This window comes from Lepidothrix coronata, unplaced genomic scaffold (assembly GCF_001604755.1).
Source record: "Lepidothrix coronata isolate B3197 unplaced genomic scaffold, Lepidothrix_coronata-1.0 Scaffold336, whole genome shotgun sequence".
In the NCBI taxonomy this organism is placed as follows: Eukaryota; Metazoa; Chordata; class Aves; order Passeriformes; family Pipridae; genus Lepidothrix; species Lepidothrix coronata.
Window position 1 is genome coordinate 89,912 of NW_016690516.1, and position 12,547 is coordinate 102,458.

General features: G+C 48.0%; 1 protein-coding gene across 1 annotated transcript; it reads right to left on the bottom strand.

The window, feature by feature from the left end:
- Positions 1-4,029: 4,029 nt before the first annotated feature.
- On the bottom strand, positions 4,030-12,235 carry LOC108509123 (mucin-16-like). Its single transcript, XM_017838387.1, has 14 exons — positions 12,065-12,235; positions 11,532-11,558; positions 11,191-11,333; positions 11,009-11,076; positions 10,239-10,411; positions 9,772-9,935; positions 8,915-8,982; positions 8,106-8,260; positions 7,382-7,545; positions 7,227-7,291; positions 6,470-6,645; positions 6,331-6,375; positions 5,559-5,638; positions 4,030-4,673 (listed from the first exon to the last, which is right to left on the bottom strand). The coding sequence occupies exons 1-14, from the start codon at positions 12,231-12,233 to the stop codon at positions 4,575-4,577; spliced, it is 1,596 nt and encodes a 531-aa protein (XP_017693876.1). The 5' UTR covers positions 12,234-12,235; the 3' UTR covers positions 4,030-4,574.
- Positions 12,236-12,547: the final 312 nt, after the last annotated feature.

Genomic DNA, 12,547 nt, shown 5'->3' on the forward strand with positions numbered 1-12,547 from the left:
TGGCCACTTTGAGTCAATCTGAGAGGAAAGCACTCTTTACTTGGCGGAGAGCCGTGGGAAGGTGTCCTGCAAGATGCCTCCTGTATTCTTGCGGCATCCCTGCAGCATCCTCCCACAGCTGGGAGCTGTAAATCCCAGCAGTGAATCCTGGTGATCCTGGTGCCACTGGAACAGTGCAAACCCCGGGGGGCGAGTCCCTGCTCCAGGCTGGGCCTGGGACTGGATTTGGGGAGCCCCAGCCCAGGGTCCCTGCAGAGCTGGGGGGCAACACATCCCCAGGGAGAGGGGACACATTTCATGAGGCTCCACCACCAGTGGGACTGGGGAGAATGTCACAAAGGGAACTGTGACATCACCAGCTCTGAGGTGGTGCCAATGGAAACCCTGCCTATGTTAGAGGGTCTTACCAGGCACCTCTACCCTGCCCCAAAAAGGACCCAGACGTGCCTTGCTGGGGCAGGTCCTGGGACTGGCTGGCTCTGTCTGCACCCTGGGAATGCCCCCTGTGCCCACACAGCAGTTGTGGCCCTGCTGCCTGGCCTGGCCCCTGGCAGTGCCGGGGCAGGGCAGAGGCCGGAGTGGGATGTCCCTGGGACACATCGGGAGCTGGGCTGGGTCCTGCAGAACAACGTGGGTGGTGATGGTGGCCCAGGTGGGATCCAGGTCCTGCACTGCTGGGAGGTTCTTCAGACCTGGTAAGAGGAACTGGGAAGGAGTGGATACAGGGGGAGGCACCTCCAGCCCCAGTGATGGGATTTTCTGCCTCTGTGTGCTGAGTTCAGTCTCACCAGGATGCTCAAGGCTGTTTGAGCAGCATGTAGGTGACACCAAGCCACCCAGGTGACACCAGGCCACAGGACCTGTGTGGTGTGGTCACTGTCTGGCCGTTTGCAGCACAGATCCAGCTGCTTTTCCAACAGGGAAGCCCCAGCAGTGCTGAAACCTTGTATTGTCTCTGTGCTCCTTCTACTGATGCTTTGGAGAAACTCCCAAATGAAGCATAAAAATGCAATTTCCTAATTTTCTTCCTCCTGCTGCCCCTAAATCTGGTGTTTTTACCAGAGAGGACCAGGTGAGTTTGTGCAAAGGCCCAGCAGTGGCTCACAGCGAAATTTGTTATTTGCTTCTTGCAGGCTGATGGGAGGGGAATAGAATTCAGTGATTGGTTTTGACAAAATGATACATTTGCTGATGAAGCAGCCATTTCACAAATTAAATTGCTGGCTGGGCACCCTGGGGCTTTCCCGGCTGAGGTTCCTAGCGGGGCAGGGCAGGGGAAAGGCTGACGAGATGTAATTAGTGATGGAGGAATGAGGGGGGAGCAGGAAGGATATGCCCTTTCCTAGGGAGCTGTAAATCCCAGCAGTGAAGCTGGGACCAGGTGGGAGATGGAGTGGGTAGTCTGGATCCTGCCATGGACAAGCAGCTCAGGTTGTTCCTGTTTTTCCCATGGAAGATGGAACAGGAGGGAGTTCTGCTGCTGGGAAATGGTGCTGAGTTGGTGCTGAGAACACGAGGTTACAGTGTGTGAGTCCCTGAAGGGTGTCCTTGCTGCACACAGGGCTTTTTGGCCTCTATTTCCAAAGCAGATGGAGCATTTTCCTAACTCTGAGAGCCAAATTCACTAGGAATTGCTGGGGAGAATGATGAGAGGCAGCTGAATCTTATCTCTGCACTTCAGGCTTGTTTCCAGTGTTCAGCACAACAGTGCTTAAAGAGTGCTTTGAACACACAGTGTTTAAAGAGCTGAAAAGGAGATTGATAAACTGTGTCTGACTTGACAGTGATTACCAAGGCAGTGCCAGGCAGGTCCAGAACAGGAGAAGAGGTGATCCTGGTGCTGCCAGATGCCAGTTCACACCTGGTAGCAGCAGGGACTCTTGAGATGAGTGGAATGAGGACAAATACAAGGACAGAAATGCTCAGGAACAAGCCCTGGTGCATCTGCAGGAGAAGAGGGGCAATAAAGGCAAAGGTGGTGCTGGGTCAGACTGAGCCTCTTCACCCACTGAGGGTGGCAGGGTGAGCCCCCTGTGTCACTGTTTAGCTGGCCTGGCCCCACAGGAGCCCCTGTTTGCAAGAGCAGCCCCACAGCAAATGTGGGCTGGTGTCCAACCACACCTTGGAGCTCATGGCCACCCCAGGCAGGGGCTGCTGAAGAGGACCACGGTGTGTGGAGCCTCCTTCCTCCTGGAAAGCAGCCCCAGTGAGGCTCGTGGGCACCAGCCGTGCCCAGGGTGTGCTTGAGCTCGGCCCTTCTCCCTGCAACTGCTGCTTTCTCAGCTCCTCAGCCACTTTCCTCTCTCTTGGTGCCCCTTCCTCGGAGGGTTTCAGCTTTAGTTGTGGGGGTTGGAGTTTGACTCCCTGCCCATGTTGGCAGAGGTGTGTGGGGTTGGAGGCACCTGGCACAGCCCGGTCTGCCAGCGAGTGCTGGTACCAGGGGGATGTTTGGCGTGTTCCTGCAGAAAGGCACGTTTGAACAATTCCTTAGGGAAATGGGGTCTCACAGGAAGGTTTCCTTGGCTCTTTGGATCCCCACAGACAGGTCAGGCAGAGCTGGGTGCTGCTGTGTTGCATCAGGGCTAAAGCTTCTCTGCATTAGATCAGCTCCATGTCCCCCATGCTCCCAGTTTGTACTGGGCCCGGAGTTCTTCCCAGAGCTCCCCTGGGAAACTGCTGTATTTTCTGCCCTCCCTTTTGTCCCTGAGCTGGACAATGGTGCCAGCTCTGCCCTGCTGGGTGTGTTGAGACTCTCCTCTGGTCCCAGCAAATCCTGGGAAGAGCCTGTGGGAAGAGGTGACGTGGCTCATGGTGCTGAGGGGCTGCTCTTCCCCCATGGCCGTGGTGTAAAATAGAAAATTCAGAGTATCTACCAAACAGGTCCAAAAAATAGCCCCTTCCTCTCCCAGTGCTCAGTGCCACATTTCCACAGCCTGTGGCACCACTTGTGTGGTTTTGGGAGTAAGAAACTCTGTGGGGAGAGGGGAGCCAGGGTGAAGGAGGCAGAGGCACAGCAGGGACAGTTGGATGAAGATCCCGGGGGTTTCCCAAGGCTGTCAAGGCAGGAGCTGGTGCTCTCATGGCAGAAAGCTGTGCCAGGGGGGTTGGGATGGATCTCAGGGAAAGGTTCTTCCCCCACAGGGTGCTGGGGCACTGCCCAGGCTCCCCAGGGCAGTGGGCACGGCCCCAAGGCTGCCAGAGCTCCAGGAGCGTTTGGACAACGCTCTGAGGGACAGGGTGGGACGGTTGGGGTGTCTGTGCAGGGCCAGGGGTTGGGCTGGATGATCCTTGTGAGTCCCTTCCAGCTCAGGACATCCCATGATTCTGTGATTAGACCCAGCTTTTCCTGAGTGCCCCTGGTCAGACCCCGAGCTGGGAAGTCCCTCCCACCCCCGGAGTTCCTGTCTCACGGTGGCAGCTCCAGCCAGGACCCCCCCAGTGACAGGACACCTGCAGAGGTGTTTTGAAAGCAGCTCTGCAAGCGTTTAATCTGATGTTTGCTGACATAACTGGTGCTTGAAAGCCTTTGTTTGATCGAGCAAACAGGTTTCTAATCCTCTGTGGAGGAAACTGAGCCGGGGGAAGAACTAGTCCAACCTGAGCTTTACTTTGAAAGCCCAAAAGTCAGTTTGGTTTCATAGAAACATTGCCTGGAGTGGGAGGATTAATGACTAATCGTGGTTTCATTAATTCTAATGCTTTCACTTTCAGTGGGGAGTTCATCTAATGGGAGTATCATATAATTACACAGAGATCAGCTCTGCCTCCTGCAGAGAGCTGGGGCAGAAAAAGGGAATTCTGGGGGAATTCTGTCTGGCTGAGATGAGCTGGAGGGGCAGAAGGAGGTCCTGGTCTCTGAATCAGACCCCACACTCTGGGCTGACAACCAAGGAGCAAACAACCAGGGATTTCCACAGGGCATAATTTGTGATTAGGGGTGAAAAGTGCAGAGGAAACAGGACTTCATGGCAGTAAATGTTGCATTTATTCAACTGGAATCAGCAGCAATCTCCACAGACACAGCCTGGCTGCGTCCCACTCAGATTTAACAATGCATCTGTATCTCATCTCTTGTCATAATTATAAATAGAAATATTTTAATTAATTTAAGATATGAAATATTTTAGTTAATTTAAGATATTTACATTTCAAAAGCTAAGTCGTGACAAAGCTAAAATCTAGGTGAAATTTCTAAGGCTACAACAGTCAGTCCCCAAAAATCTACAAATTAGTATAATTTTAAGCCTTTTTCAGAAAACTGACGTTAACACTGAAGGGCCTTGCAAACTGCAGCTCTGTAGAGCAGAATTTTACCTTTTCGTGGTCTTTATTCTCTGTTGATTGTGCAATAGTTTAAAATACTGCAATGCTTTAAAAAAACCCACTTTCCTCAGCATCTGCATTATTGGCAGTTTCCTGTAGTATGAAAATAATTCTGGCAATAGTGCAAAGATTCGTCTCAAGATGAGAGAAAATGCTGAAAATAATTTATTAAAGAAACATTTTTCTAGTATTTATAAATATTCTTCCTTCATCAGTGGACAAACAGGTCTGTGAGGACCCAACTTCATCTGTCAATGCACTTTTCCTGTGCTCAGGTGTGGGAAGTACAACCCATACAAGCCTTGCTGGACCTGGTATAAGTGGGACTTTCTTCTCAGGCAAGAGATGACCTGGAGAGAAAAGGACAAAATTAATGGCAAAAATAGGAATCTGTGCTTTGCCCATCATTAGATGCCTCCAAACTACATTTGGAGGGTGGGAATGGAGGGACTTTGGGAATGAGACATTTGTCTAAAGCTGCAAGGATGACACTGGCACAACCCCCAGCTCTGAGGTGGAGGTTTTTCCTCTCCTAAATCAACCTGGCTGGAATTTTCACTCCTGAACCTCTAAGGAGAGTAATTCTTATTCTCTGTAGATATAGCCCTTCCCTTTAGCTGCTGCAAAGCAAACAGCTGCTTTTGAAACAGTGCTGTTAAGATTTTGATGCCCATTAAACCACCCCCAGAGATGGGAAGGGGGGGTACTGACTTTTCCAAGGATATACAGCTGGAGTTTGGCCCTGCAAGGCTGCACAGTCTGCAGGTTAAGAGCACTGAGCACGAAATTCTTGATGTGGTTATGAAATATGTTGTCTTTGGCCCTCCCTTGCCTGTAACTTGATCATTCTGCAGATACTGAAGAGGGAAGAGGTTTAAGAAGTGCTGCAGGGGATGCCCTAATTCCACCTGTCATCTTGGGCTTGGCCTCACCTTTGGGTTTCTCTTTTTCTCTCTGCAAAAACTCGAGCTCAGTCATGATCCTGCTGCTTTTCTAGAAAGAAGATCCTGCTTCCTTTCCTAGAAATCTACTCAGCTGACTATAAATTCCCTTCCCCATCCTCCTGTGCTCAAGTCCTTGGAAGAGTTGGCAGTAACAACAGGATTTGGCATCTCATTTGCTGTTGGGGTGTTAAATACTGTTCCCACTGGGCTTCTTGGGAATGTGAATGTCCCTCCTGTGAGTCCCCAGGTGTCTGGGCACTGCTGGAGTCCAGGGAGAGGTAGGACACTCACCAGGAAGCATAAGAAGAGGAGGAGGATGAAGCCAAGCAGGGTGAAAATGCAGATGAGGATGATGGCCCAGAACTGAAGCTCTGCAAAAGGAAAATAAGAGCACATCAGATGTTTGGACTCATCCACAGGGGATTCAGAGTGGGAAATCTCTCCCTGGCAAAGTTCAACAGCGCTGAGGCCAAATTACAGAAACTTGGGTAAAATGGAGTGAGGGTCTGAGGATCTACCACTGTAAATGTGACAGTCTGAGCCCTCAGAGGGTTTCAAGGATGTTCAGAGAGACAAAGTTCTCTCTTAGCTGCTGGCTGGACTCTTTTGGGGAAGGGGACAGGGCTAAGGGTGGCAGCAAAAGCTGTCATTTTGCCAATGTGTTTGTGGTGCACAAAAAAGCAACACTTCAGAGTACTTTTTTTCTTTCTCCTGTTTACTGTTAGCTCTGGGGTGGGGGCTGTCTTTACAACACCATATCTGGGGATTTTTAGGGGTTTTTTTTATAAATACTGCAGTTATAAACATTTATTGGTGCCAGAGCTTTAAAACATCTTCCCACATTGGACTGGTTTTGCCTGTCCTTCATCTCCTCAGGCTGGCTGGCTCTGGTGGTACCCACTGTTTGCTGCCAGCCTACCAAGAGGCCCAGATTTTGGGTCTCTTCCATGGGTTTAGTTTCCATTTCAAGGGTCTAGTCTCCATTTCAAGGCATGTAATGCTAATTTATTCTAGTTCAAGTCTGCAGTGGCTGTAGGGTCAATCCCTTCCAAAGAGCACTTACCAGATCTTTCAGACTCTGGTTCATTTGTCTTGAGTGGAGAATAACCTGGAAATAAAGAATGAGACAGATGAGAAAGAGAAGCCTCTGGAGCTTATTAAAACCAAGAAGAATCCCCCAAATGTCACTGCAGAGCTCTCACCTTCAACAACCAGACTCTGCTCCTCCAGCTCGTAGCTGGGGCCCAGTTTGGTGAACCCCTGGGTCAGTTGTTTCAGCTCCTCAAACACCTCTTGCTTTTGTAAAGACCCTGAGAGGGGATCCAGGGTGAACTTGCAGATGGAGAAGACTTCTGTGTATCCTCTCCCATGGACAGGCCTGGAGAGTGACAGGCACAGAGTCATTATGGAGAAGAGAGGAAGAAGCAGAGCTGAGTGGGAGATTCAGGTTTGCAGATGTCTCAGCAGTGTTTTATTAGCAAGGGATCACTTTTTGAGTTTATTCCAGGCAGACGGGAGCTCTTGCAGCCTTGTGAAACCACCCACTGAGTTAATCCCCATTTCTAAGAGGTAAATCAACTCGGCTTCTTTGTTCCTCCAAAGAGGTGTTGGAGGAGACACACACAGCAGATCCTGTCCTTGGGCAGGGTCAGTCCCACTCATTGTTTTGCTAATGTGTGTCTGTGGAATTTTAGTGTATTTGAGTACTTGAAATAAGAGAATGAACGTGTTTGTTTTCCTCCGGAATTGTTTATGCTGTGCAAGCACGGAAACAAAACCACCTCTCGTTTGGACAGAAACCTTTTGTGGTAAAAGCAGAACTTGAATGAAGGTGCTTCCTGTGTGTGATCTGGAGCACAAAGGTCCCCAGGGAGGCGTGAACACCCTGCTGTGACCCTGAATGCCTTCCTGAACTGCTCTTTGGGGCTCAAGGAAAAGCCACTTCCAAGCAGGACTTACCCAAAACTCTCCACGGTACAACCGGCAAAGTGCTCCTTCAGGCGGCCGGTCCTGAACACATCGAGCTGACAGGAAACACAAAACAGTGGAGGAAAACAGAGTCAGTTGAACACATCCTTTGGACAGGGAGCTCGAGCTACTGCTGCTCAGTTCACCTCTTTCTCGATGTTCTCTTTGTTCACTCGGTACACGTGTGACCCGGGGTCCTGCAGCTGTGGCGAGAAGGGCAGGCTGGAGATCTGGAAATTCAAGCCAAAGTTTTCTTTCCCAGATTTGAGGGGTGTTTTGTAAGTTGCTGCCTCAATTGCTAATTCCAAGGCTGGAAAATGGAGGGGAAAAGTCAGTATAAATTCTAACAGAGAGAAACTGGGGCTCTTCTACCAAAGACTTTCACTAGTCTGACAGGAAATTCCCAATCAGTCCTTCAGCCACTCCTTTATTCGGGATGCTGTACGTTGGAAAAAACCCCTGAAAGTCTGTTTATCTCTAAATGGTTGAAGTTCTGATGAATAGTTGCCACTTCATTTTCTAATTATTTAATATTGAATAACACCTTAAAAATTAATAACACCTTAAAATTGAATAACATTTTAAAATTGAATAACACCTTAATATTGAATTACACCCTAATACTGAATAACACCTTAATATCGAGTAACTACTTATCATTGAATAAGATCTTAAGCCACTGAAGACTCAAGGGCTACACTGAGCCAGACTAAATGTCTGAATGGCCCAACTTAGAGCTGAACTCAGCAGTTCAACTTAAAACCAGATTTATTTCCACTCTGATAGGCCAGAAATTGGGGAATTCTGATCATTCCATGGCAAAGTGAGGTGACTGGGTGGACACTGGGCAGAGATTTGAGCTCTACGTACTGTCCACTGAGAATTCCTGCAGCCTGTAGCTGCTCCCCAGCCACAGCCCAGTTTCATTGGAAGTCCCGTCCTGGAAGGTCCTTTCAACCACGGCCCTGTTGATGTTGGGTTCAGGGTGGAAGAAACACTGGCAGTCGACCACTATGGATCCAGCCCTGTGGGCAGAGGAACAGAGGTTCTGTGGTAAAGAGGCTGATGATCACAAAACTTCACGTGGGAAAGAGTTTCCTGAAAGGTTCCTGCTCTGTTTGGAAGTAACGGGGTGGAATGATGGCGTGGAATGGGCTGATGGGGGGGTTTGCCTTGGGCAGGGACAGCAAAGGAAATACCACCTGTTCTCTCTAGGAACTCAGGCTTTACTGCATGAACACAATGAAAGATCAGCAGTTTGGGGTTTTTAAAAGCTTTTACCCTCTGGGAGGCTCCCTTGTCCAAGCCTCTTTCCACCAAGAGCTGAACACTACGGCTATACCTGAAGCCCACTTTTAAAGCCTAGTGGAGTTCAAGTGAAGAGGGGGAGTGCAGAGGTTACAGGATCATCAGTTCCCATTAAGAGGATGGGAATCAGTAATTCCTGGGATAGTCAGCAACCTGAGAATGCCTGACTGAGACTGAGAAAAATATCAGTTTATAACAAGTCAGAAAAAATTCAAACCGACAAATGAAGCCTGGAAATGACTTCTTAGGGCATAACGTTCCAACATGAGAAGGAAGGGGAGGAATTCCACAGGGGACAATGGCACTTGGCCATGGGGGAGGGGTGCCAGGGTGTGGCAACCCTTCAGCCACACTCAGATCCCACCCCAGACCTCAGGCGGGTGATGTTGCAGCCCAGGAACTGGCCCCGCAGGTCGCTCTGCCGGTACAGCTGATTCATCTGCAACACAAATGTCATGGTAAAGATTCATGAGCCCAGGGCACTCTGCAAGGTGCTTCAGGCCAGCAGGAGGGACTTGAATGCTGGGGAAAGCCCAGGCTTTGGGGGGTTTTTTTGCTGGTTGGATTTCATGGGAGTTGGTTTTGACTTTGGAACGTGCCTTCTAGTGATGGAATCTGACTCCCAGCCTGGCAGATCTTCTGCCTTATCTGAGCGAGCTGCCAGTGTTAAAGAGCCCAGTCTGCTGACTGGCAGCTGTCAACTCATGCACACCTCACACACCCAGAATTCCAAGTACAGTGTGTTACAGTTTCACCTAAAGAGCAAAATTAGGGTGTGATCAGTCTGGTAGGTTGGGTTGGGGCTGAAGGGAATGTGTTGGATTCTCAGCAGTGAGTTATGGGTGTGTTGACTCCGAGCTGGCAGGGATTTGCAAACACTTCTGGAGATGGGACTGAAATGCTGAGTCCCTGTGCATTGAACAGATCACCCAAACCTCCTGTATTTCATTGTCCATGTCTTTGGCTGGACATAATTTATTAATCCAGATTCCCAGGATTGTTTAGGTTGGAAGGGACCTTAAAGATCCAAACCCCTGCCATGGGCAGGGATGGCACCCTGTTGCATGTGCAACATCCAACATAACAAAAAGTGATTCAAAGGTCAATCTCATCTTTCAGATTCTAGAAATTTTTGTTCCTAAACGTTGATTTTTTTTTTTTAATTAAGACATAAAACTATGGCAAAAAATTGACCAAACATGGTGGTATTTGAGCTGCAATTCCTCACCTTGTTAGTGATGCTTTCCACTGCTGCTTTGTACTCTGGAGACTGAGAGTCTGGGTTAGTTAGATTTTCATTGACTATTCTAAAGCTCAGTCTGTAGCCCTGTTTGGCTGGAGCTTCAACAAAGACTGGCTTTCTGGTGGTAGCTGTTTCTGTGAGGGGAAAACCTAAATAGAAAAGACAGAGTGCATTTATTTTTACATCAGATCTATCCATACCATAAAAACAATATATGTGTGGCTCTGCTTAGATTATATAATATAATAATGAAATTCTCCAGGAATTTGTATGATTTAAGGGTTGGAGATGTTTCTAGAATGGCAAGATGCTGCTGGATTGGTTTTGCCACAGTGTCAAAACCTACAGAAAACCAACAAACCAGAGGGTTCCTCGGTGCTCCAGCCCCAGTGGAGTGATGGGGAGTGATCTTCAAGAGATCCCATAATCCTGATCTGTTCATGGATACTCACCATTGACATACAGGCTGTTCTGGTCCAGGCTGTAGTGCCCCAGTTTGGTGACACCCTCTGTCATGGTGCTCAGCTCCCGATAAACCTGTTCCCTGTCAAACCTGGCCAGGCTGGCACTGTCCTGGTAGCTGCAGATGGCATCTACTCCTGTGTCATCCCTGTGTCTCCCAGACCTGAGCAAAAACATCAGACACATTCTTTAGGACACTCTGTGTGATTTGTATGACCAGGAATGACACCAAAATCACTGTAATTGGGCTCCTACATCTTTCACCACACTTTAGAATTGTGCTGATGACATTTAGATCCCAAAATGATTTTACTATCATGAATGGACAGGGAGGTGTCCACAGGGAGGCTTCTCTATTCTGACATCAGAGCAAGTATGATAATTTATGCAAATTTAAGGTATGTAAGAGCAGATAAAGGTTATTTCCACTTTCAGGAGTCTTTTAAGGTACTTTCAGATACTTTTAGTATCAGAAAAATAAAGATACTTTCAGTATCTTTATTAGGGAGGTATCAGGGGGCGGAGCCAGACTTCTCTTGGTGTCAAGTATTAAGATGCAACAGGCAGGAACTGATGCCCAGGAAGTTCCACCTGAACATGAGGAAGAACTTCCCTGTGCAGTGACCAAGCACTGAGAGAGGGTGTGGAGCCTCCCTCCCTGGAGATATTCCAGAACCATCTGGACACACTCCCGTGCCATGTGCTCCGGGAACACTGTGGGCCCTTCCAACCTGACCCATCCTGAGATTCTGAGTCTTACCTGAACCTCATAGTTTTACATCCTGTGTAGGCAGAGCTTACGCTGCTTCTTTTGAACAGAGGGTCAATCTGTCAGGGGAAACAATAGTACAGCTGAGAACTGGAAATCGGGTGCTGAGCTTATGCAGGTGGATTAAGGGCAGCACCAAAACCCCAAATGGGCAAACCCAGAGCCAGACTCACATAGTGGTTGAGAACATTCACTGTGGAAATGAATTTGCGGGAAGTTGGGACATCCAGGTCTGGGGTGTACGGGAGGTTGGTCAGGGTGAAGTTAAGGGTGAACTTCGTGGTTGTTGGTCCTGATGCAGTAGTTGTGCTTGGAGCTGTAATCAAAGGGAAAAAGGATTATGAATTTATTACAAAAGAGTTACCTTCACTTTCAAAGACATTCCCAACCCCAGCATGTTTCAAGGCTACTCTGGATAATGTCTTCCCCTCTCAATAATCTCTTCCCCTGTTATTTTCTGAGGGCACCACTCCTTTGACACCTCTCCCTGGAGTGAATTCAGCAAACTACTTACCTGATCTCTGAAGTGGTTCGTTGTAACCTGGAAAGGAAATGCAAGAGAAATGTTATGTAAGAGAACCATCCACTTAAGAGAATGAAAGTGGAGAGGGGATGATTAAATGGATGACTTGGGAGTGAATCATAAGAACCTGCCCCCCCCCTCCCCCCGAGGGTGTGAATCTATTAAACAAACAAAGCTTAAGCAGAACAAGGTGCTTTTGTAAGACTGGTGACTACAATGAGAAAAGGGCCATGCCCGCTGTGTAATTAAATACTGGTGGGATAGAAAGCAGGTGAAATGTTCACGTGCAGGTGAATGACTGAGGTCAAGACTAAAATTAAGTCACTCTTCAATGCAATATAGAAATTAAAGTCTTAAAAAATGTCTGTGTGAAAAGATTTTAAAGCTTACACTTCATCTTACACAGAAAACTCCAGTGGGATCTTCTCCTTCAGGCCACTTTTTTAACATTGAAGTGATCCCTGAGACCCCAGGTGGTCCCAAACTGCTCAGTGCCCAGAGGAACAAGAAAATCAAACACTTACCATTGATATAGAGGCTCTTGCTGTCCAGGTTGTAGATTCCTAACTTGGTGATGCCACTTGTGACGTTCCTCAGTTCTTGGTAAACCTCAGCTGGGTTAAACTTGGGCACTTGGGAGCTGTTTCTGTAGCTGCAGGTGGTGTCTACTCCTGTGCTATCCCTCTTCTTCATTGCCCTAAGGAATTCAATATCATGAAACTTCTGTTATTAAAATTTTTTTTTTCTGATGTGATTAAAAAAACCCCAAATACATCTGACCACAGTCCTCAGATGAACTACAAATGTATGGTCTTACAAAGAAAAAGGCTTTGTAAGAAAAAGACAATAGAAAGGTGCATAGGAGCTTTATTATAGTGATGAAAACTACTTGAAAAGGAAAAGGAAAAGAGGAAAAGAAAAGGAAAAGGAAAAGGAAAAGGAAAAGGAAAAGGAAAAGGAAAAGGAAAAGGAAAAGGAAAAGGAAAAGGAAAAGGAAAAGGAAAAGG